Source organism: Electrona antarctica (genome assembly GCF_951216825.1).
Source record: "Electrona antarctica genome assembly, chromosome: 1".
Taxonomy (NCBI): domain Eukaryota; kingdom Metazoa; phylum Chordata; class Actinopteri; order Myctophiformes; family Myctophidae; genus Electrona; species Electrona antarctica.
In genome coordinates this window covers 1,719,997-1,744,030 of record NC_136806.1, presented here as the reverse complement: position 1 = coordinate 1,744,030, position 24,034 = coordinate 1,719,997, and the positions used below count along the sequence as shown (strand labels likewise).

At 47.1% G+C, this 24,034-nt stretch overlaps 1 protein-coding gene across 1 annotated transcript in view; it reads left to right on the top strand.

Moving 5' to 3' along the window:
- The window catches only part of dnah9l (dynein, axonemal, heavy polypeptide 9 like), a gene marked incomplete at its 5' end in the record, with an annotated part of 234,184 nt that overhangs the window by 174,513 nt on the left and 35,637 nt on the right, over positions 1-24,034 (top strand). Inside the window, 15 exons of the mRNA XM_079507118.1 lie at positions 5,815-5,958; positions 6,951-7,133; positions 8,222-8,323; positions 9,085-9,219; positions 11,304-11,477; positions 12,941-13,073; positions 13,938-14,040; positions 14,393-14,515; positions 15,198-15,402; positions 16,670-16,834; positions 17,385-17,525; positions 22,171-22,341; positions 22,845-22,967; positions 23,281-23,352; positions 23,454-23,575. Coding sequence (XP_079363244.1) covers positions 5,815-5,958; positions 6,951-7,133; positions 8,222-8,323; positions 9,085-9,219; positions 11,304-11,477; positions 12,941-13,073; positions 13,938-14,040; positions 14,393-14,515; positions 15,198-15,402; positions 16,670-16,834; positions 17,385-17,525; positions 22,171-22,341; positions 22,845-22,967; positions 23,281-23,352; positions 23,454-23,575 — 2,096 coding nt within the window. The remainder of the gene's footprint in view (positions 1-5,814; positions 5,959-6,950; positions 7,134-8,221; positions 8,324-9,084; positions 9,220-11,303; positions 11,478-12,940; positions 13,074-13,937; positions 14,041-14,392; positions 14,516-15,197; positions 15,403-16,669; positions 16,835-17,384; positions 17,526-22,170; positions 22,342-22,844; positions 22,968-23,280; positions 23,353-23,453; positions 23,576-24,034) is intronic.

The window sequence follows — 24,034 nt, the reverse complement described above, 5'->3', positions numbered from 1 at the left end:
GGGAGGCTAAACGGAAGGAGAAGGAGAAGTTTGAGGCCTACTGCTCCTCTTCTAATTCCAAAAAAATGTGGGAATCTATGAAGGCCATGACTAACATGGCTCCAGCTAAGAAGGGCCTTTGTGTGTCAAATGAAAAGGAAAAGGCCAACGAACTAAACAACTTTTATGCAAGGTTTGAAACAGCTGACTTCTTGTATGAACAATATGCTGCCCTAGAGTCTGTACCCATGCACAGTGATCTGGGAATTACTGTGGATCAACGTGAAGTCCAGAGGATGTTTTCCCACACATGTCCCCGGAAGGCTTCAGGTCCAGACGGGATATGTGGCCGGCTGCTGCATTCATGCAGTCAGGAGTTAGCGGAGGCTTGGTGTCCCATCTACCAAAAATCACTGGACTCATGTACTGTTCCGTCCACCTGGAAAGACTCCATTATAATTCCTGTTCCCAAAAAGGCAGGCTGCAAGGAAAATAATGACTATCGCCCAGTCGCTTTGACTTCAGTAGTCATGAAATGTTTTGAGAAAATCATTATCAGTCTGCTGAAGGCAGCGGTAGGCTGCTCATTGGATGATTTTCAGTTTGCTTATAGGAGTAACAGAGGTATAGAGGACGCAGTCTTGACCTTGGACTATTTTCTTTTGAAACACTTGGACAATAACAAAGCCTATGCACGCCTTCTTCTTGTAGATTTCAGCTCAGCATTCAATACAATACAGCCACATCTCTTAATTAAGCAGTTGAGGGACCTTAATGTCCATCCTCTTATTATTAGATGGTACCATTCATTCTTAACTAAACGTACACAAAGGGTCAGTGTGAATGGCACTATGTCAGAGCGCAGAACCCTGAGTACTGGAGCACCCCAGGGCTGCGTGAGCTCACCTGTCCTTTTTACTCTGTATACAAATGAGTGTAGAAGTGGCAACCCGAACAATTACATCATTAAATTCTCGGATGACACTGCCATCTTGGCCCTTCTGGATAAGGATAGGGATGTAGCCGACTACTTTTTAGAGGTACAGAACTTTGTAAAGTGGTGTGATGACAACCACCTTATTCTTAACGTTAAGAAGACACAGGAGATGGTGTTTGACCCCAAGAGTATTGGTGATCACAGGCCTGTGGTCATCCATGACTCGACCATCTCACAGGTTACCTCATACAAATACTTGGGGATCTGTATTGACAACTCACTAACTTGGAATACACATGTTGACAGTCTCTGTAGTAAACTACAGCAAAGACTGCACTTCCTTCGGCGTCTCAGGGTTCATGGTGTTGACCAAAGATTTATGTTAGTGTTCTATCGAGCAGTCTTGGAAAGCCTGGTCAGGTTTGGCATCACAGTTTGGTTCGGTAATCTCTCAGTGCAACTGAGGTCCAAATTGTTCAGATTGGTGCAGACTGCAGGGAAGATCATAGGGGTAAGACAACTCCCCTCTCTGCAGTCTATTTATGAGCAGGCTACATTAAAACAGGCTCAAAAAAACGTCAATGATGTTACCCATGTTTTAAATGGCGAGTTTGTACTTCTGCCCTCTGGGAGAAGATACAAAGAACCAAAGTGGAAGTACATCAGATTTAAAAAATCGTTTGTACCAGCATCAACTAAGATGTTGAACGAGGCTCTGAAACAGCGGTAACTGTGTGAGGTTAGATTATCCACATCATGTGTGCAATTGTGTAATGTTGTGTCTTCCTCTGTAATGTATTTTTGTTTGTCATTGATGTTTTATGTGTGGCTGTAGCTGGGGTGAAAGCCCAAGACAAATTTCCCTTGTGGACAATAAGGTTTACCTTGACCTTGACCTTGTTATATTGTTCTGTTTCTATGTATGTGATGTATCACCATGTGTTGTTCTATTTTTCTGTTTCTATGTATGTGATGTATCACCATGTGTTGTTCTAGTTTTTCTGTTTCTATGTATGTGATGTATCACCATGTGTTGTTCTAGTTGTTCTGTTTCTATGTATGTGATGTATCAACATGTGTTGTTCTAGTTGTTCTGTGTCTATGTATGTGACATATCAACATGTGTTGTTCTAGTTGTTCTGTTTCTATGTGATGTATCACCATGTGTTGTTCTAGTTGTTCTGTTTCTATGTATGTGATGTATCACCATGTGTTGTTCTAGTTGTTCTGTTTCTATGTATGTGATGTATCACCATGTGTTGTTCTAGTTGTTCTGTTTATATGTATGTGATGTATCACCATGTGTTGTTCTATTGTTATATTTCTCTGTATGTGATGTATCACCATGTGTTGTTCTATTGTTCTATTTCTCTGTATGTGATGTATCACCATGTGTTGTTCTATTGTTCTATTTCTCTGTATGTGATGTATCACCATGTGTTGTTCTATTTCTCTGTATGTGATGTATCATCACGTGTTGTTCTATTGTTCTATTTCTCTGTATGTGATGTATCAACATGTGTTGTTCTATTGTTCTATTTCGCTGTATGTGATGTATCACCACATGTTGTTCTATTGTTCTATTTCTATGTATGTGATGTATCACCATGTGTTGTTCTATTCTATGTATCTGTATGTGATGTATCACCATGTGTTGTTCTATTGTTCTATTTCTCTGTATGTGATGTATCACCATGTGTTGTTCTATTGTTCTATGTCTATGTATGTGATGTATCACCATGTGTTGTTCTAGTTGTTCTGTTTCTCTGTATGTGATGTATCACAATGTGTTCTATTGTTCTATTTATCTGTATGTGATGTATCACCATGTGTTGTTCTATTGTTCTATTTCTCTGTATGTGATGTATCACCATGTGGTGTTCTATTGTTCTATGTATATGTATGTGATGTATCACCATATGTTGTTCTATTGTTCTATGTCTATGTATGTGTTGTTCTAGTTGTTCTGTTTCTATGTATGTGATGTATCACCATGTGTTGTTCTATTGTTCTATTTCTCTGTATGTGATGTATCACCATGTGGTGTTCTATTCTATGTATATGTATGTGATGTATCACCATATGTTGTTCTATTGTTCTATGTCTATGTATGTGATGTATCACCATGTGTTGTTCTAGTTGTTCTGTTTCTATGTATGTGATGTATCACCATGTGTTGTTCTATTGTTCTATTTCTCTGTATGTGATGTATCACCATGTGTTGTTCTTGCTTACTGTAAATCACTCTGGATTAAGAGCGTCTGATAAATGACTGCAGCATTGAACACACCCGTGGCTAACAATCTATGTAAAGCGCCTTGGATAAAGGAACTATATAAATGCACCCTTTACCATTTACAATGTGTGTGCGCCTGTGTGCGTGCCTCTCCAGATGAACCTCACAGAGCTGCGGACCTTCCCCAACCCTCCCTCCATCGTGGCTAACGTGTTGTTCTATTGTTCTATGTCTGTGTACGTGCCTCTCCAGATGAACCTCACAGAGCTGCGGACCTTCCCCAACCCTCCCTCCATCGTGGCTAACGTGTTGTTCTATTGTTCTATGTCTGTGTGCGTGCCTCTCCAGATGAACCTCACAGAGCTGCGGACCTTCCCCAACCCTCCCTCCATCGTGGCTAACGTGTGTCTGTGTGCGTGCCTCTCCAGATGAACCTCACAGAGCTGCGGACCTTCCCCAACCCTCCCTCCATCGTGGCTAACGTGTGTCTGTGTGCGTGCCTCTCCAGATGAACCTCACAGAGCTGCGGACCTTCCCCAACCCTCCCTCCATCGTGGCTAACGTGTGTCTGTGTGCGTGCCTCTCCAGATGAACCTCACAGAGCTGCGGACCTTCCCCAACCCTCCCTCCATCGTGGCTAACGTGTCGTTCCTCTCCAGATGAACCTCACAGAGCTGCGGACCTTCCCCAACCCTCCCTCCATCGTGGCTAACGTGTCTATCCTCTCCAGATGAACCTCACAGAGCTGCGGACCTTCCCCAACCCTCCCTCCATCGTGGCTAACGTGTTGTTCTATTGTTCTATGTCTGTGTGCGTGCCTCTCCAGATGAACCTCACAGAGCTGCGGACCTTCCCCAACCCTCCCTCCATCGTGGCTAACGTGTGTCTGTGTGCGTCCCTCTCCAGATGAACCTCACAGAGCTGCGGACCTTCCCCAACCCTCCCTCCATCGTGGCTAACGTGTGTCTGTGTGCGTGCCTCTCCAGATGAACCTCACAGAGCTGCGGACCTTCCCCAACCCTCCCTCCATCGTGGCTAACGTGTGTCTGTGTGCGTGCCTCTCCAGATGAACCTCACAGAGCTGCGGACCTTCCCCAACCCTCCCTCCATCGTGGCTAACGTGTGTCTGTGTGCGTGCCTCTCCAGATGAACCTCACAGAGCTGCGGACCTTCCCCAACCCTCCCTCCATCGTGGCTAACGTGTGTCTGTGTGCGTGCCTCTCCAGATGAACCTCACAGAGCTGCGGACCTTCCCCAACCCTCCCTCCATCGTGGCTAACGTGTTGTTCTATTGTTCTATGTCTGTGTGCGTGCCTCTCCAGATGAACCTCACAGAGCTGCGGACCTTCCCCAACCCTCCCTCCATCGTGGCTAACGTGTGTCTGTGTGCGTCCCTCTCCAGATGAACCTCACAGAGCTGCGGACCTTCCCCAACCCTCCCTCCATCGTGGCTAACGTGTGTCTGTGTGCGTGCCTCTCCAGATGAACCTCACAGAGCTGCGGACCTTCCCCAACCCTCCCTCCATCGTGGCTAACGTGTGTCTGTGTGCGTGCCTCTCCAGATGAACCTCACAGAGCTGCGGACCTTCCCCAACCCTCCCTCCATCGTGGCTAACGTGTGTCTGTGTGCGTGCCTCTCCAGATGAACCTCACAGAGCTGCGGACCTTCCCCAACCCTCCCTCCATCGTGGCTAACGTGTGTCTGTGTGCGTGCCTCTCCAGATGAACCTCACAGAGCTGCGGACCTTCCCCAACCCTCCCTCCATCGTGGCTAACGTGTCGTTCCTCTCCAGATGAACCTCACAGAGCTGCGGACCTTCCCCAACCCTCCCTCCATCGTGGCTAACGTGTCTATCCTCTCCAGATGAACCTCACAGAGCTGCGGACCTTCCCCAACCCTCCCTCCATCGTGGCTAACGTGTTGTTCTATTGTTCTATGTCTGTGTGCGTGCCTCTCCAGATGAACCTCACAGAGCTGCGGACCTTCCCCAACCCTCCCTCCATCGTGGCTAACGTGTGTCTGTGTGCGTCCCTCTCCAGATGAACCTCACAGAGCTGCGGACCTTCCCCAACCCTCCCTCCATCGTGGCTAACGTGTGTCTGTGTGCGTGCCTCTCCAGATGAACCTCACAGAGCTGCGGACCTTCCCCAACCCTCCCTCCATCGTGGCTAACGTGTGTCTGTGTGCGTGCCTCTCCAGATGAACCTCACAGAGCTGCGGACCTTCCCCAACCCTCCCTCCATCGTGGCTAACGTGTGTCTGTGTGCGTGCCTCTCCAGATGAACCTCACAGAGCTGCGGACCTTCCCCAACCCTCCCTCCATCGTGGCTAACGTGTGTCTGTGTGCGTGCCTCTCCAGATGAACCTCACAGAGCTGCGGACCTTCCCCAACCCTCCCTCCATCGTGGCTAACGTGTCGTTCCTCTCCAGATGAACCTCACAGAGCTGCGGACCTTCCCCAACCCTCCCTCCATCGTGGCTAACGTGTCTATCCTCTCCAGATGAACCTCACAGAGCTGCGGACCTTCCCCAACCCTCCCTCCATCGTGGCTAACGTGTGTCTGTGTGCGTGCCTCTCCAGATGAACCTCACAGAGCTGCGGACCTTCCCCAACCCTCCCTCCATCGTGGCTAACGTGTGTCTGTGTGCGTGCCTCTCCAGATGAACCTCACAGAGCTGCGGACCTTCCCCAACCCTCCCTCCATCGTGGCTAACGTGTCGGCAGCCGTCCTGGTTCTCATGTCTCCTCCGGGGAAGATCCCCAAAGACCGCAGCTGGAAGGCTGCCAAGATGGTGATGAGCAAGGTGACCCCTGACCCCTTCCTCTAACCCTGGCTTGACCCCCAGAACCCTGACCCTTAAAGATGGAGTGCCACAATTGTTGTAGTTTTCCAGTTGTTCATGTGTCTATGAGGTGACAGTACTTTCATTAGACACCCTGGAGTCGTTTTGTATGTGCAATGGTGTAATAACTTTGTATTTAGGGTTTCTTCCTGGAGGCTGAACCCTTGACAGTCAAACGGCCCAATGAAATGAACAGTAATATAGTGACATCACACTATCAGCCCCTCCCATAACCCCTCCCCCTTTATCATACAACTACAGCTGTGGGTGCGGCTTCAGTTCAGGTGGATCACCACTCACCACCCATCACCGCCCACCAGGCAAACCAGGCATACTTAATGAACTGGTGGGCGTGCCCACAAAAAAGCATGATACTTTACACTTTTTGGAAAAAGTGGAGCCGTGTACCTCCAAACAAACGGGCTGTTTGGTCCTACGTCCTAACTGTCCTAGTCCTAGTCCTAGTCCCACACCCTACCAGTGTTGTTTTTGGCAGAACATTTCTATTTTAGTTTTAGTCATTAGTCCCTTGAATAGTTTTCACTTAGTTTTAGTCAAATTTTAGTCACCTGGAATGTGTTCTAACCGAATGTCATGAGATGTTAGTCGACTATAAGATGATTTAGTCGACTAAAATGTGTTTTAGTCGACTAAATCGACTAAGAAGGACATTCCACATGTGGACAGGAGGAGCCAGGATTTGAACCGCCGACCCACGGATCATTGGATGACCTGCTCTACCTCCTGAGCCACAGCCGCCCACAGATTATGGGGGTTAGCCCGGCTAAACCCTATCTGCTGGTGACCTTCGATAAGGAGCACATCCCCCGACCCTGACCTTTAACCTCTTGACCTTTCACCTCTAGGTGGACGAGTTCCTCCAGAACCTGGTGACCTTCGATAAAGAGCACATCCCGACCCTGACCTTTAACCTCTTGACCTTTCACCTCTAGGTGGACGAGTTCCTCCAGAACCTGGTGACCTTCGATAAGGAGCACATCCCCGAGGCGACGGTCCGCTGCGTCAGAGACGAGTACCTCAGCGACCCCGAGTTCAACCCCGAGTTCGTGCGACACAAATCCTCGGCCGCGGCCGGCCTCTGTGCCTGGGTCATCAACATGATACGCTTCCACGAGGTGGGCGCGCACACGCACGCATGCACGCACGCATGCACGCACGCACGCACGCACGCACGCACATTATGTGAAGAATCTGAAGATAGTTTGAAAACAGTTGAAGTGTTCCTTCTGTAATGTGTAAACATTGTGTTGTGTTTCTCTCCATCTCTACTGCTGCCCTGGACAGATCTTTGTGAGTATGCGCACGCACACGCACGCACGCATGCACGCACGCACCACCTATCACTAACTATTTTCAAAGGGGGGTCCGCAATAATGAGTATCATTTTGGGGGTCCTTAACATGAAAACGTTTGGGAACCACTGCCCTACACGGCCGCCTGACCCTCAGATCCTCCACTGCTGCCTAATGGAGGAGTCTAAACACACAGTGCCTGTAGACCCTCAGCTCCTCCTCTTGGCCTAATGGAGGAGTCTAAACACACAGTGCCTGTAGACCCTCAGCTCCTCCTCTTGGCCTAATGGAGGAGTCTAAAGACACAGTGAAGCAGCTTTCTGCTTCTAGGGGCCGACGGCCTGGAATAAACACACAGTGAAGCAGCTTTCTGCTTCTAGGGGCCGACGGCCTGGAACAAACACACAGTGAAGCAGCTTTCTGCTTCTAGGGGCCGACGGCCTGGAATAAACACACAGTGAAGCAGCTTTCTGCTTCTAGGGGCCGACGGCCTGGAACAAACACACATTGAAGCAGCTTTCTGCTTCTAGGGGCCGACGGCCTGGAATAAACACACAGTGAAGCAGCTTTCTGCTTCTAGGGGCCGACGGCCTGGAATAAACACACAGTGAAGCAGCTTTCTGCTTCTAGGGGCCGACGGCCTGGAATAAACACACAGTGAAGCAGCTTTCTGCTTCTAGGGGCCGACGGCCTGGAACAAACTACCACCAGACCTTTTTTTTAAAACACAGCTCAATAGCTACTTTCCACCCTTGGTTTTGGCTAACTGTTTTCCCTATATTTCACTGCTTCTAACAAAAAAGTAGAGGTAAAGAGAATGACCTGTGTGTGTGTGTGTGTGTGTGTGTGTGTGTGTGTGTGTGTGCGTGTGCGTGTGCGTGTGCGTGCGCGTGTGCGCGCGCACGGTGCAGGTTCTGTGTGAGGTGGAGGTGAAGAGGATGAGTCTGTTTCAGGCCAACGCTGATCTGGCCGAGGCTGCTGACAAACTGGACGTGATCAGGAAGAAACTCAATGTGAGACACACACACACACACGCACACGCACACACCTGCACTCTGTCCCTCTCTGTCCCTCTCAACACACCACGTGCAACCCAGATTTGTCTCAAACAAGGGTTTAAATTAATTTCCATCCTATAACAACAGCGAATTGGTAGGAACAGTGAATCCATAGACTCCCTAGTACTTACGGACGAATGCAATTCAAAACTGGCACCTAATATTATTATATTTGTAGGTCTGTATGTTCTGATGAATTGAAAATGGAGGACCTTGATGTAAACAAAAAGGTCCTTGCAGACTGAATGCGTTTTTCAGGAAAAACGGTGTAACCCCCCCTAGTGAGCCGAGAGACAGCTGTAGTGCTTCGTAGCAGTTTGGGTATCAGGGTATTGAACTGTAGCCATTCTACATACTACTCTCTCTCTCTCTCTCTCTCTCTCTCTCTCTCTCTCTCTCTCTCTCTCTCTCTCTCTCTAGTATAACATAAGGTCTCTCTCTCCAGGAACTAGACACCAGTCTGGACAGTCTGACCGCCTCCTACTCTCTCTCTCTCTCTCTCTCTCTATAATAAACATAAGGTCTCTCTCTCTATAGTAAACATAAGGTAACTGGACGGTAGTCTGGACAGTCTGACCACCTCCTACTCTCTCTCTCTCTCTCTCTAGTATAACATAAGGTCTCTCTCTCCAGGAACTGGACGGTAGTCTGGACAGTCTGACCGCCTCCTACTCTCTCTCTCTCTCTCTAGTATAACATAAGGTCTCTCTCTCCAGGAACTGGACGGTAGTCTGGACAGTCTGACCGCCTCCTACTCCAAGGCCATCTCGGAGAAGCTCCGCTGTCAGGAAGAGGTTAACCTCACCAACAAGACCATCGAGCTGGCCAATCGGCTGGTCAAGGGCCTGGAGGTGGGTGTGGCCAATCGACTGGTCAAAGGTTCCAACTTGCCCCGCGGTACCTTGGTGGTACCTTGGTGGTACCCTGGTGGTACCCTGGTGGTACCTTGGTGGTACCCTGGTGGTACCCTGGTGGTACCTTGGTGGTACCTTGGTGGTACCTTGGTGGTACCCTGGTGGTACCTTGGTGGTACCTTGGTTTTACCTTGGTGGTACCCTGGTGGTACCTTGGTGGTACCTTGGTGGTACCTTTGTGGTACCTTGGTGGTACCTTGGTGGTACCCTGGTGGTACATTGGGGTACCTTTGTGGTACCGCGGGGTACCCTGGTGGTACCTTGGTGGTACCCTGGTGTTACCTTGGTGGTACCTTGGTGTTACCTTGGTGGTACCCTGGTGGTACCTTGGTGGTACCTTGGTGGTACCTTGGTGGTACCCTGGTGGTACCTTGGTGGTACCCTGGTGGTACCTTGGTGGTACCCTGGTGGTACCTTGGTGGTACCTTGGTGGTACCTTGGTGGTACCTTGGTGGTACCTTGGTGGTACCCTGGTGGTACCTTGGTGGTACCGCGGGATACCTTGGTGGTACCCTGGTGGTACCTTGGTGGTACCTTGGTGGTACCCTGGTGGTACCCTGGTGGTACCTTGGTGGTACCTTGGTGGTACCCTGGTGGTACCTTGGTGGTACCTTGGTGGTACCTTGGTGGTACCCTGGTGGTACCCTGGTGGTACCGTGGTGGTACCTTGGTGGTACCTTGGTGGTACCCTGGTCGTACCTTGGTGGTACCCTGGTGGTACCTTGGGGTACCTTGGGGTACCTTGGTGGTACCTTGGTGGTACCCTGGTGGTACCCTGGTGGTACCTTGGTGGTACCTTGGTGCTACCTTGGTGGTACCACGGGGTACCTTGGTGGTACCTTGGTGGTACCCTGGTGGTACAGTGGTGGTACCTTGGGGTACCTTGGTGGTACCTTGGTGGTACCTTGGGGTACCTTGGTGGTACCACGGGGTACCTTGGGGTACCTTGGTGGTACCTTGGTGGTACCGCGGGGTACCTTGGTGGTACCTTGGGGTACCTTGGGGTACCTTGGTGGTACCGTGGTGGTACCGTGGTGGTACCTTGGTGGTACCTTGGTGGTACCGTGGTGGTACCGTGGTGGTACCTTGGGGTACCTTGGTGGTACCCTGGTGGTACCGTGGTGGTACCTTGGGGTACCTTGGTGGTACCTTGGTGGTACCGTGGTGGTACCTTGGGGTACCTTGGTGGTACCCTGGTGGTACCGTGGTGGTACCTTGGGGTACCTTGGTGGTACCTTGGTGGTACCGTGGTGGTACCTTGGTGGTACCTTGGGGTACCTTGGTGGTACCTTGGGGTACCTTGGGGTACCTTGGTGGTACCTTGGTGGTACCGTGGTGGTACCTTGGTGGTACCTTGGGGTACCTTGGTGGTACCGTGGTGGTACCTTGGTGGTACCTTGGGGTACCTTGGTGGTACCTTGGGGTACCTTGGGGTACCCTGGTGTACGTCTGGATAGAACACTCTTCCTTCAAACAACACCTTGAAGAAGTGACGGCCAAAGTGTCATCTTCAGTGGTTCCCAAAGTGGGGTCCGGGGACCCATAGGGGTCCTTGAGAGAGTTCCAGGGGGTCCCCAGCTAAATGATAGAACCAAATGGACCCTTATGGGTCTGTTTGGTTCCATTTTGTACACTCTCAGAGTTAAATTAACATTGATTGAGGTCCCAGAGATAGAGGTGCCATTAAATGGGGGTCCGTAGACTAGAGTTTATGCCCCTCGATGACGCAACTCTCTCTCAGGCCACACCCTGCAGGTGGGTGTGGCCTGGAGGTGGGTGTGGTCACTAAGCTGGCCAATCTGGACGACATCACATTATAAGTACCATGTTGCAGTTAAACGACAGACAAGTGCATCTGATGTGCATCGCAAATTAAGCCGAGTGTGTGTGTGTGTGTGTGTGTGTGTGTGTGTGTGTGTGTGTGTGTGTGTGTGTGTGTGTGTGTGTGTGTGTGTGTGTGTGTGTGTGTGTGTGTGTGTGTGTGTGTGTGTGTGTGTGTGGTGCGTGCGTGCGTCCCTCAGAGTGAGAACGTGCGCTGGGCCCACTCCGTGGCTCAGTACCACGAGCAGGAGGAGACGCTGTGTGGAGACCTCCTGCTGACCGCTGCCTTCATCTCCTACGCTGGCTCCTTCTCCAAGAAGTACCGCAGAGAGCTTCTGGACAACCTGTGGATGCCGTTCCTACGGAACCAGAAGGTTAGGAGAACCTTTAGAACCTTTAAGAGAGCTGCTGGACAACCTGTGGATGCCGTTCCTACGGAACCAGAAGGTTAGGACCCTTTAGAACATCTTTAGAACCTTTATGAGAGCTTCTGGACAACCTGTGGATGCCGTTCCTACGGAACCAGAAGGTTAGAAGAACCTTTAGAACACAGTTAGATCACCTTTAGATCACCTTTAGATCAGGGACGTACAGAGAGTTTTAGAGATGCAGGGGCTGAAATCCCGTAAGAGGACACTTTTGGACAAAAATAGCAGATCTACAAGCTACTTTCTTAGCTAGTGGAGATGCAGGCGTAACGACATGGATTTCTAAACAAATTTGTTCAACGCAAAATAATGTGTTCAAGTTCAGGAGACTTCGGAAAAAAAGCAATTCTACTGAATGCTGCCTTCCGGTATGGCATGGAAAGTTTTCTGAAAAACCCCGTGTTTCTATGTGTCAGTGGTTTTCATACCATGCATGTCAATCAGCCCAAGAATTATACAGTATGTAATTGAATAGAATTATACAGTATGTAATTGTCCGCCGACCCCCGTCTGAAAATATGTTGACACAGCCTGTCTGTCTCTCACACAGCCTGTCTGTCAACCTGTCTGTCTCTCAGCGCTGCCTGTCTGTCTCTCCTCAGGTACCTGTCTGTCTCTCAGCGCCGCCTGTCTCTCTCTCCTCAGGTCCCTGTCTGTCTCTCCTCAGGTCCCTGTCTGTCTCTACTCAGGTACCCGTCTGTCTCTCAGCGCTGCCTGTCTGTCTCTCCTCAGGTACCTGTCTGTCTCTCCTCTCAGGTACCTGTCTCTCTCTCCTCAGGTCCCTGTCTGTCTCTCCTCAGGTACCTGTCTGTCTCTCAGCGCCGCCTGTCTGTCTCTCCTCAGGTCCCTGTCTGTCTCTCCTCAGGTACCCGCCTGTCTCTCAGCGCTGCCTGTCTGTCTCTCCTCAGGTACCTGTCTGTCTCTCAGCGCCGCCTGTCTGTCTCTCCTCAGCGCCGCCTGTCTGTCTCTCCTCAGGTCCCTGTCTGTCTCTCCTCAGGTACCTGTCTGTCTCTCAGCGCTGCCTGTCTGTCTCTCCTCAGGTACCTGTCTGTCTCTCAGCGCTGCCTGTCTGTCTCTCCTCAGGTGCCTGTCTGTCTCTCACACAGCCTGTCTGTCTCTCTTCAGGTGCCTGTCTGTCTCTCAGCGCCACCTGTCTGTCTCTCCCCAGGTACCCGTCCCCATGACGGGTGAGTTAGACCCACAGCCTGTCTGTCTCTCTTCAGGTGCCTGTCTGTCTCTCAGCGCCACCTGTCTGTCTCTCCCCAGGTACCCGTCCCCATGACGGGTGAGTTAGACCCACAGCCTGTCTGTCTCTCAGCGCCGCCTGTCTGTCTCTCCTCAGCGCCGCCTGTCTGTCTCTCTTCAGGTGCCTGTCTGTCTCTCAGCGCCACCTGTCTGTCTCTCCCCAGGTCCCTGTCCCCATGACGGGTGAGTTAGACCCGGTGTCGATGATGACAGACGACGCCACCGTGGCTCAGTGGAACAACGAGGGTCTGCCTGGAGACAAGATGTCCACTCAGAACGCTACCATCCTTATTAACTGTTAGTCCTTATTTACCTTATTCACCTCATATACACCTTATTATATACACCTTATACATGGAGACAAGATGTCCACTCAGAACGCTACCATCCTTATTAACTGTTAGTCCTTATTTACCTTATTTACCTCATCTACACCTTATTATATACACCTTATTAACTGTAATGATACCTTATATCCCTTATTCACATCATATACACCTTATTATATACACCTTATTAACGGTAATTATACCTTATATCCCTTATTCACCTCATCTATACCTTATTATATACACCTTATTAACTGTAATGATACCTTATATCCCTTATTCACATCATATACACCTTATTATATACACCTTATTAACGGTAATTATACCTTATATCCCTTATTCACCTCATCTACACCGTACCTTATTAACTCATTATACCTTATATCCCTTATTCACCTAATATACACCTTATTATATACACCTTATTAACTGTAATTATGCCTTATATCCCTTATTCAACATCATTATATACACCTTATGCATGGAGACAAGGGCCTATATTTTCGTCCATGCTAAACCCCTTATTCCTAAACTACTTTGCTTTTTTGCTTTTTTTACTATTGTGAAAAACATTTGTGAATAGTTAAAATAGCCGATCCACAAGCTCACAACAACATGTTGTTGTATATATCAGCTAGTTGAACTATTCAAAGATTATTTTCAAAGTAGTAAAAAAAAAGTTTTAGGGGTTTAGCATTGACGAAAATAGAGCCCATATAATAATGTCCACTCAGAACACTAGCATACTTATTAACTGTGTGTGTGTGCGCATGTGCGTGCGTGCGTGCGTGCACGCGTGCGTGCATTTGTGCGTGCGTGCACCCCCCAGGTGAGCGCTGGCCCCTCCTCATCGACCCTCAGCTGCAGGGCATCAAGTGGATCAAGAGTCGCTACGGCAACGCTCTGAAGGTGGTCAGTCTGGGGCAGAAAGGGTGAGAGAGACCAGATTATATACATCCATCCATCCATCCATCTTCAATCGCTTATCCGTAGTCGGGTCGCGGGGGCAACAGCTCCACCAGAGTGTTCCAGACCTCCCTCTCCAGAGCAACATTAGTGACTTCCTCCTGGGGGATAATGTCTTCTAAATCAGTTTCATGACAAAACCTGTTTCTATGTCAGTGATTCTCAAACCCCTAACACTTCTCAAAGTGTTTTTTTTCTTCCTTTATTTTGCTTTATATAGGCAATAGTAATTAAGAATAAATGAACATGTTCTGAACATGCTAATAGGTATGTAGACGTCATTGAACATGTTATAACATGTTATAAACATGCTAACAGGTATGTGGACATCATCGAACAGGCCGTGGTCTCGGGCGACACCGTCCTCATTGAGAACCTGGAGGAGACCTTTGACCCCGTCATAGACCCCCTGCTGGGGAGACACACCATTAAGAAGGGCAGGTAATTAATGACTACATTGTAAATGGTAACCTGTATCCAGTGTCCTAACAGCTACATAAAGGTTATATTTTAACCTGTATGTATGTGTCCTAAGTTAGGACACATACATACAGGTTAAAATATAACCTTTATGTAGCTGTTAGGACTCCTAACAGCTACATAAAGGTTATATTTGTGTCCTTGCAGCTACATAAAGGTTCTATTGGTGTCCTTGCAGCTACATAAAGGTTATATTGGTGTCCTAACAGCTACATAAAGGTTATATTGGTGTCCTAACAGCTACATAAAGGTTATATTGGTGTCCTAACAGCTACATAAAGGTTATATTGGTGTCCTTGCAGCTACATAAAGGTTCTATTGGTGTCCTAACAGCTACATAAAGGTTATATCTGTGTCCTAACAGCTACATAAAGGTTATATTGGTGTCCTAACAGCTACATACAGGTTATATTGGTGTCCTTGCAGCTACATAAAGGTTATATTTATGTCCTTGCAGCAACATCAAGGTTATATTTATGTCCTTGCAGCTACATAAAGGTTATATTGGTGTCCTAACAGCTACATAAAGGTTATATTTGTGTCCTAACAGCTACATAAAGGTTATATTGGTGTCCTAGCAGCTACATAAAGGTTATATTGGTGTCCTTGCAGCTACATAAAGGTTATATTTGTGTCCTAACAGCTACATAAAGGTGGGAGATAAGGAGTGCTACTTCAACCCGTCCTTCCGCCTCATCCTGCACACCAAGCTGGCCAACCCTCACTACAAGCCAGAGATCCAGGCCCAGACCACCCTGATCAACTTCACCGTGACGCGCGACGGCCTCGAGGACCAGCTGCTGGCGCAGGTCGTCAACCAGGAGAGACCCGACCTGGAGCACTTTAAGGTACCGCCCCCTATACAACGTTGAGGCACTGGGCCCTAGTGGTAAGAGGAGGGACTGCAGGTGGACCCGTGGATGCATGACCGGGAAACCCCGTGCAGCTGGGCTTTAACATTGAGCGCTAGGTTGCACTTCCGCATTTGACCACCAAAATTTGGTGGTCAAATGCGGAAGTATAGACGTTCTGAGACGGTTCTTCCGGGTGCTCGTTTAGGCCTTCTGGTCCCTTTTGAGACGGTTCTTCCGGGTGCTAGGCCTTCTGGTCCCTTTTGAGACGGTTCTTCCGGGTGCTAGGCCTTCTGGTCCCTTTTGCCAACTCTGAACTTGGAAAGGCTGCTTTCAGCATCGGTGCACCTGATTCTTGGAATATCTTGCAACAAGAACTTAAACCTAATACCCTGGCATCAATTGGTCATTTTAGAAATGTACTCAATAACCGTCCATCACCTGTATGTTGCTGTTTTAACTGATTGCTGAATATATAATTGTATTAACGGTTTGTTGTAACTAATATTGTTGTTGTATTACTGTTTTTTTGTATGTAATGTCGGCATCATTGTAAATGAGGGGTTCCCTCAATGGTCTCTTTTTTTATTTAAATAAAGGTTGCATGAATGCTTCAAAACGCCACTGAGCAACTTCCACTGACATGAATAGCGGAGGGGGCGGAGCTTCGCGCCAGTTCAGTCTCTATCCTTCTTTATACTCTATGGTTGGAGCGCCACCATGTGGTCCTTCTCACCATGAAGTCTGTTGATGAAAGGGAAAGGGCTATGGTGGAAACACACGTTGACATTTTTGTCCGACAGAAGTGTGCGTGCACGCGTGTGTGTGTGTGTGTGAGCTTGTAGATCTGCTATTGTCAGCATGCAACGAATTGTAAGATGACTTATAGTGGATCTCTTGTCCACTAGTCCCTTCCTAACATTTTAGTCTAGTTTTTATTTCATTTGAAATTGTCAGTATATTTAGTCTTAGTTTTAGTCATCGTAGCTTAGTTTTCATTTAGTTCCCATTTAGTTTTCGTCAGTGGAAAAAAAGGTAGTCGCCGAACATTTTTCGACTTAGTTTTAGTCGACGAAATCAACACGTGTGTGTGTGTGTGTGTGTGTGTGTGTGCGTGCTTGCGTGCGTGCTTGCGTGCGTGCGTGCGTGCGTGCGTGCGTGCGTGCGTGCGTGCGTGCGTGCGTGCGTGTACGTGCCTGCGTGTGTGCGTGCGTGCGTGTGTGTGTACGTGCCTGCGTGTGTGCGTGCGTGTGTGCGTGCACAGAGTGAGCTGACCCTCCAACAGAACATGTTTAAGATCGAGTTGAAGCAGCTGGAAGACGAGCTCCTCTCCAGACTGTCTGCAGCCGACAGCTACTTCCTGGGAGACACCCTCCTGGTGGACAAGCTGGAGACCACCAAACACACCGCCGCGGAGATAGAGATGAAGGTGTGTGTGTGCGTGCGTGTGTGTGTGCGTGCCTTAGAGTATATATGAATAGAGACGGCACCGGATATCTCCTCCCATCCACTTGTGTTAAGTTGCTCAAAAGCGCATGAGGCGATTTCACTCAGGAACAGAGTGCATTCTGGGATGGATTTGCCCCAAACACATTGAACGCACTTGGCCGTTGACTATCATTGCACGCGTTCACCTATGAAACAGCGTCGTTCACGTATGAAACAGCGTTCACGTGATAGTCAACGGACCAGCGTGTTCATGAGTTTGGCCCAGAGCTGCAATACCAAATTCGGCCACTATGTCCATTTCGCCTCAGGGTTTCCTCCGGGTGCCGTCTCTATTCATATATATATATACTAAGGTGCGTGCGCGCTTTGGTAATTGAATTTATCTGATCTGCACCTCTCTGTCCTGATTTATCTCGTCTCTTTGTCTCGTCTCGTTTCGTCTCGAGACGATACAACGAGACCTCTCCCCTCCTCTCGTCTCTCCTCATCTCGTGTCATGTCTCCTTATCTCCTGTCTCCTTACCTCCTAGGTCCTGGAGGCCAAGGGGAACGAGGTAAAGATCAACGAGGCGAGGGAACACTACCGCCCGGTGGCCGTACGAGCATCTCTGCTTTATTTCATCATGAATGACCTGAACAAGATCAACCCCATGTACCAGTTCAGTTTAAAGGTAAAACTACCCCATGTACCAGTTCAGTTTAAAGGTAAAACTACCCCATGTACCAGTTCAGTTTAAAGGTAAAACTACCCCATGTACCAGTTCAGTTTAAAGGTAAAACTACCCCATGTACCAGTTCAGCTTAAAGGTAAAACTACCCCATGTACCAGTTCAGTTTAAAGGTAAAAACTACCCCATGTAACCAGTTCAGTTTAAAGGTAAAAACTACCCCATGTACCAGTTCAGTTTAAAGGTAAAAACTACCCCATGTACCAGTTCAGTTTAAAGGTAAAACTAACCCATGCACCAGTTCAGTTTAAAGGTAAAACTACCCCATGTACCAGTTCAGTTTAAAGTAAAAACTACCCCATGTACCAGTTCAGTTTAAAGGTAAAACTACCCCATGTACCAGTTCAGTTTAAAGGTAAAACTACCCCATGTACCAGTTCAGTTTAAAGGTAAAACTACCCCATGTACCAGTTTAGCTTAAAGGTAAAACTACCCCATGTACCAGTTCAGTTTAAAGGTAAAAACTACCCCATGTACCAGTTCAGTTTAAAGGTAAAACTACCCCATGTACCAGTTCAGTTTAAAGGTAAAACTACCCCATGTACCAGTTCAGCTTAAAGGTAAAACTATCCCATGTACCAGTTCAGTTTAAAGGTAAAAACTACCCCATGTACCAGTTCAGTTTAAAGGTAAAACTACCCCATGTACCAGTTCAGTTTAAAGGTAAAACTACCCCATGTACCAGTTCAGTTTAAAGGTAAAACTACCCCATGTACCAGTTCAGTTTAAAGGTAAAACTACCCCATGTACCAGTTCAGCTTAAAGGTAAAACTACCCCATGTACCAGTTCAGTTTAAAGGTAAAAACTACCCCATGTACCAGTTCAGTTTAAAGGTAAAAACTACCCCATGTACCAGTTCAGTTTAAAGGTAAAACTAACCCATGTACCAGTTCAGTTTAAAGGTAAAACTACCCATGTACCAGTTCAGTTTAAAGGTAAAACTACCCCATGTACCAGTTAAGTTTAAAGGTAAAAACTACCCCATGTACAGGTTCAGCTTAAAGGTAAAACTACCCCATGTACCAGTCAGTTTAAAGGTAAAACTACCACATGTACCAGTTCAGTTTAAAGGTAAAACTACCCCATGTACCAGTTCAGTTTAAAGGTAAAACTACCCTATGTACCAGTTCAGTTTAAAGGTAAAACTACCCCATGTACCAGTTCAGCTTAAAGGTAAAACTACCCCATGTACCAGTTCAGTTTAAAGGTAAAACTACCCCATGTACCAGTTCAGTTTAAAGGTAAAAACTACCCCATGTACCAGTTCAGTTTAAAGGTAAAAACTACCCCATGTACCAGTTCAGTTTAAAGGTAAAAACTACCCCATGTACCAGTTCAGTTTAAAGGTAAAACTACCCCATGTACCAGTTCAGTTTAAAGGTAAAACTGCCCCATGTACCAGTTCAGTTTAAAGGTAAAAACTACCCCATGTACCAGTTCAGTTTAAAGGTAAAACTAACCCATGCACCAGTTCAGTTTAAAGGTAAAACTACCCCATGTACCAGTTCAGTTTAAAGGTAAAAACTACCCCATGTACCAGTTCAGTTTAAAGGTAAAACTACCCCATGTACCAGTTCAGTTTAAAGGTAAAAACTACCCCATGTACCAGTTCAGTTTAAAGGTAAAACTACCCCATGTACCAGTTCAGTTTAAAGGTAAAACTACCCCATGTACCAGTTCAGTTTAAAGGTAAAAACTACCCCATGTACCAGTTCAGTTTAAAGGTAAAACTACCCCATGTACCAGTTCAGTTTAAAGGTAAAACTACCCCATGTACCAGTTCAGTTTAAAGGTAAAACTACCCCATGTACCAGTTCAGTTTAAAGGTAAAACTACCCATGTACCAGTTCAGTTTAAAGGTAAAACTACCCCATGTACCAGTTAAGTTTAAAGGTAAAAACTACCCCATGTACAGGTTCAGCTTAAAGGTAAAACTACCCCATGTACCAGTCAGTTTAAAGGTAAAACTACCCCATGTACCAGTTCAGTTTAAAAGTAAAACTACCACATGTACCAGTTCAGTTTAAAGGTAAAACTACCCCATGTACCAGTTCAGTTTAAAGGTAAAACTACCCTATGTACCAGTTCAGTTTAAAGGTAAAACTACCCCATGTACCAGTTCAGTTTAAAGGTAAAACTACCCCATGTACCAGTGCAGCTTAAAGGTAAAACTACCCCATGTACCAGTTCAGTTTAAAGGTAAAACTACCCCATGTACCAGTTCAGTTTAAAGGTAAAAACTACCCCATGTACCAGTTCAGTTTAAAGGTAAAACTACCCCATGTACAAGTTCAGTTTAAAGGTAAAACTACCCCATGTACCAGTTCAGTTTAAAGGTAAAACTACCCCATGTACCAGTTCAGTTTAAAGGTAAAACTACCCCATGTACCAGTTCAGTTTAAAGGTAAAACTACCCATGTACCAGTTCATTTTAAAGGTAAAACTACCCCATGTACCAGTTAAGTTTAAAGGTAAAAACTGCCCCATGTACAGGTTCAGCTTAAAGGTAAAACTACCCCATGTACCAGTTCAGTTTAAAGGTAAAACTACCCCATGTACCAGTTCAGTTTAAAGGTAAAACTACCCTATGTACCAGTTCAGTTTAAAGGTAAAACTACCCCATGTACCAGTTCAGTTTAAAGGTAAAACTACCCCATGTACCAGTCTAGCTTAAAGGTAAAACTACCCCATGTACCAGTGCAGCTTAAAGGTAAAACTACCCCATGTACCAGTGCAGCTTAAAGGTAAAACTACCCCATGTACCAGTTCAGTTTAAAGGTAAAAACTACCCCATGTCCCAGTACAGCTTAAAGGTAAAAACTACCCCATGTACCAGTTCAGTTTAAAGGTAAAAACTACCCCATGTACCAGTTCAGTTTAAAGGTAAAAACTACCCCATGTACAGGTTCAGCTTAAAGGTAAAAACTACCCCATGTACCAGTCAGCTTAAAGGTAAAACTACCCCATGTACCAGTTCAGCTTAAAGGTAAAACTACCCCATGTACCAGTTCAGTTTAAAGGTAAAACTACCCCATGTACCAGTTCAGTTTAAAGTTAAAAACTATCCAATGTACCTGTTCAGTTTAAAGGTAAAACTACCCCATGTACCAGTTCAGTTTAAAGGTAAAAACTACCCCATGTGCCAGTTCAGTTTTTACGAGGTGTTCCACAGGGCTTCAGTCTAAAACAGTGTGTCTTTTATGAGGTGTTCCACAGGGCTCCAGTCTAAAACAGTGTGTATTTCATGAGGTGTTCCACAGGGCTCCAGTCTAAAACAGTGTGTCTTTAATGAGGTGTTCCACAGGGCTCCAGTCTAAAACAGTGTGTCTTTATGAGGTGTTCCACATGGCTCCAGTCTAAAACAGTGTGTCTTTATGTGGTGTTCCACAGGGCTCCAGTCTAAAACAGTTTGTCTTTAATGAGATGTTCCACAGTGCTCCAGTCTAAAACAGTGTGTATTTCATGAGGTGTTCCACAGGGCTCCAGTCTAAAACAGTGTGTCTTTATGAGGTGTTCCACAGGGCTCCAGTCTAAAACAGTTTGTCTTTAATGAGGTGTTCCACAGGGCTCCAGTCTAAAACAGTTTTTCTTTAATGAGGTGTTCCACAGGGCTCCAGTCTAAAACAGTGTGTATTTCATGAGGTGTTCCACAGGGCTCCAGTCTAAAACAGTGTGTCTTTTATGAGGTGTTCCACAGGGCTCCAGTCTAAAACAGTGTCTTTATGAGGTGTTCCACAGGGCTCCAGTCTAAAACAGTGTGTCTTTATGTGGTGTTCCACAGGGCTCCAGTCTAAAACAGTGTGTCTTTATGTGGTGTTCCACAGGGCTCCAGTCTAAAACCGTGTCTTTAATGAGGTGTTCCACATGGCTCCAGTCTAAAACATTGTGTATTTCATGAGGTGTTCCACAGGGCTCCAGTCTAAAACAGTTTGTCTTTAATGAGGTGTTCCACAGGGCTCCAGTCTAAAACAGTGTCTTTATGAGGTGTTCCACAGGGCTCCAGTCTAAAACAGTGTGTCTTTATGAGGTGTTCCACAGGGCTCCAGTCTAAAACAGTGTGTCTTTAATGAGGTGTTCCACAGGGCTCCAGTCTGAAACAGTGTGTCTTTATGAGGTGTTCCACAGGGCTTCAGTCTAAAACAGTGTGTCTTTATGTGGTGTTCCACAGGGCTCCAGTCTAAAACAGTTTGTCTTTAATGAGATGTTCCACAGTGCTCCAGTCTAAAACAGTGTGTATTTCATGAGGTGTTCCACAGGGCTCCAGTCTAAAACAGTGTCTTTATGAGGTGTTCCACAGGGCTCCAGTCTAAAACAGTGTGTCTTTATGAGGTGTTCCACAGGGCTCCAGTCTAAAACAGTTTGTCTTTAATGAGGTGTTCCACAGGGCTCCAGTCTAAAACAGTGTGTATTTCACGAGGTGTTCCACAGGGCTCCAGTCTAAAACAGTGTCTTTATGAGGTGTTGACAGGGCTCCAGTCTAAAACGGTGTGTCTTTTATAAGGTGTTCCACAGGGCTCCAGTCTAAAACAGTGTCTTTATGAGGTGTTCCACAAGGCTCCAGTCTAAAACGGTGTTTCTTTGAACCAGGCCTTCAACGTGGTGTTCCACAAGGCTGTGGAGGTCGCCTCGGTCTGTGACGATGTTCAGAGCAGAGTGAACACGCTCATCGACACCATCACCTTCAGCACCTTCAACTACATCAGCAGAGGGCTGTTTGAGAGGGACAAGCTCACCTTCACTGCTCAGCTGGCGTTTCAGGTAACACGCATGCACGCACACACACACACACACACACACACACACACACACACACACACACACACACACACACACACACGGACACAGACACAGACACAGACACAGACACAGACACAGACACAGACACAGACACACTGACACTGCACATGCATGCATAGCATGTGCACACGCACAAACAATTATTTTTAACCCATTTTGGGCGGGAACCCCTTTTGGTGTTAGCATTATGTTATGCTTTAGCTATCGAAAAATAACAGATCTACAAGCTCATAGATCACACGAGCTTGTAGGTCTGCTATTTTTGAAAAATCGTGAAAATATTTATTTCAGAAAACTGGAGGATTTAGAAGATTTTTTTTAAATGGGCCTGACCTCGAAATTTAAAAAAAATCTTCTATATCCTCCAGTTTTCTGAAATACATATTTTCACGATTTTTAAAAAATAGCAGACCTACAAGCGAGCTTGTAGATCTGCTATTTAAATGGGCTAAAATGTTCTGCAGCTGCTGTTGCTCAGTAAAGACATCGACATGAGAGAGCTGGACTTCCTGTTGCGTTTCAACGTTGAACACACCTACGCCACGCCCGTCGACTTCCTGTCCAACACTTCCTGGAGCGCCATTAAGGTACCACGCACGCACGCACGCACGCACGCACGCACGCACGCACGCACGCACGCACGCACGCACGCACGCACGCACGCACGCACGCACGCACGCACGCACGCACGCACGCAGTGTGACCACCGTGTGCACGCCGAGCTGCATACAATATGCGGCAGCATTTTGACAAGTCCCGGAGAAGACACGCTGTGATTGGCCAGTACTCACTTTGATTGGCAGTTGTGCCGAACACTCACCCCAAAACATGGTTTAGGATTCTGTCCCGTCCGGGACGTAACTGGGTTTTGAACTGTTCCTCTTGTGTCTCCAACTGCAGACCATGAGTTTCACAGACGAGTTCCGGGGTCTGGATCGAGACATCGAGGGCTCTCCTAAACGCTGGAAGAAGGTGCTTGTTATTATTAGCATTATTAGCATTATTAGTAGCAGCAGCAGCAGCAGCAGTAGTAGTAGTATTATTATTATTGATAAGGTCTATTTAACATCAAGGTGGTGGAGTCCGAGTGTCCAGAGAAGGAGAGGTTTCCTCAGGAATGGAAAACCAAAACATCTCTACAGAAACTCATCATGATGAGAGCACTGAGACCTGACCGCATGACCTACGCCCTGAGGTGACCTGTCTGTCTGTCTGTCTGTCTGTCTGGTCTGTCGGGTCTGTCGGGTCTGTCGTGTCTGCCTGTCTGTCTGTCTGTCTGTCTGTCTGTCTGTCTGTCTGTCTGTCTGTCTGTCTGTCTGTCTGTCTGTCTGTCTGTCTGTCTGAGGTCACCTACTGTTCTATTGTCCTACTGTCTCTATCAAAGACATTGGTCTTCTTCTGTACACTTATATGGTTTCTGACAGGGTTTTTCTCCATTGGAACTTTGTCTCAGACTCTCTGGGTCTCCAGTACACTGGCAGGGTTTCTCTGGGTCTTCAGTACACTGATAGGGTTTCTCTGGGTCTTCAGTACACTAATAGGGTTTATCTGGATCTTCAGTACACTGAAAGGGTTTTTCTCCATAGGAACTTTGTCTCAGAGACTCTTGGTCTCCAGTACACTGATAGGGTTTCTCTCCAGTACACTGATAGGG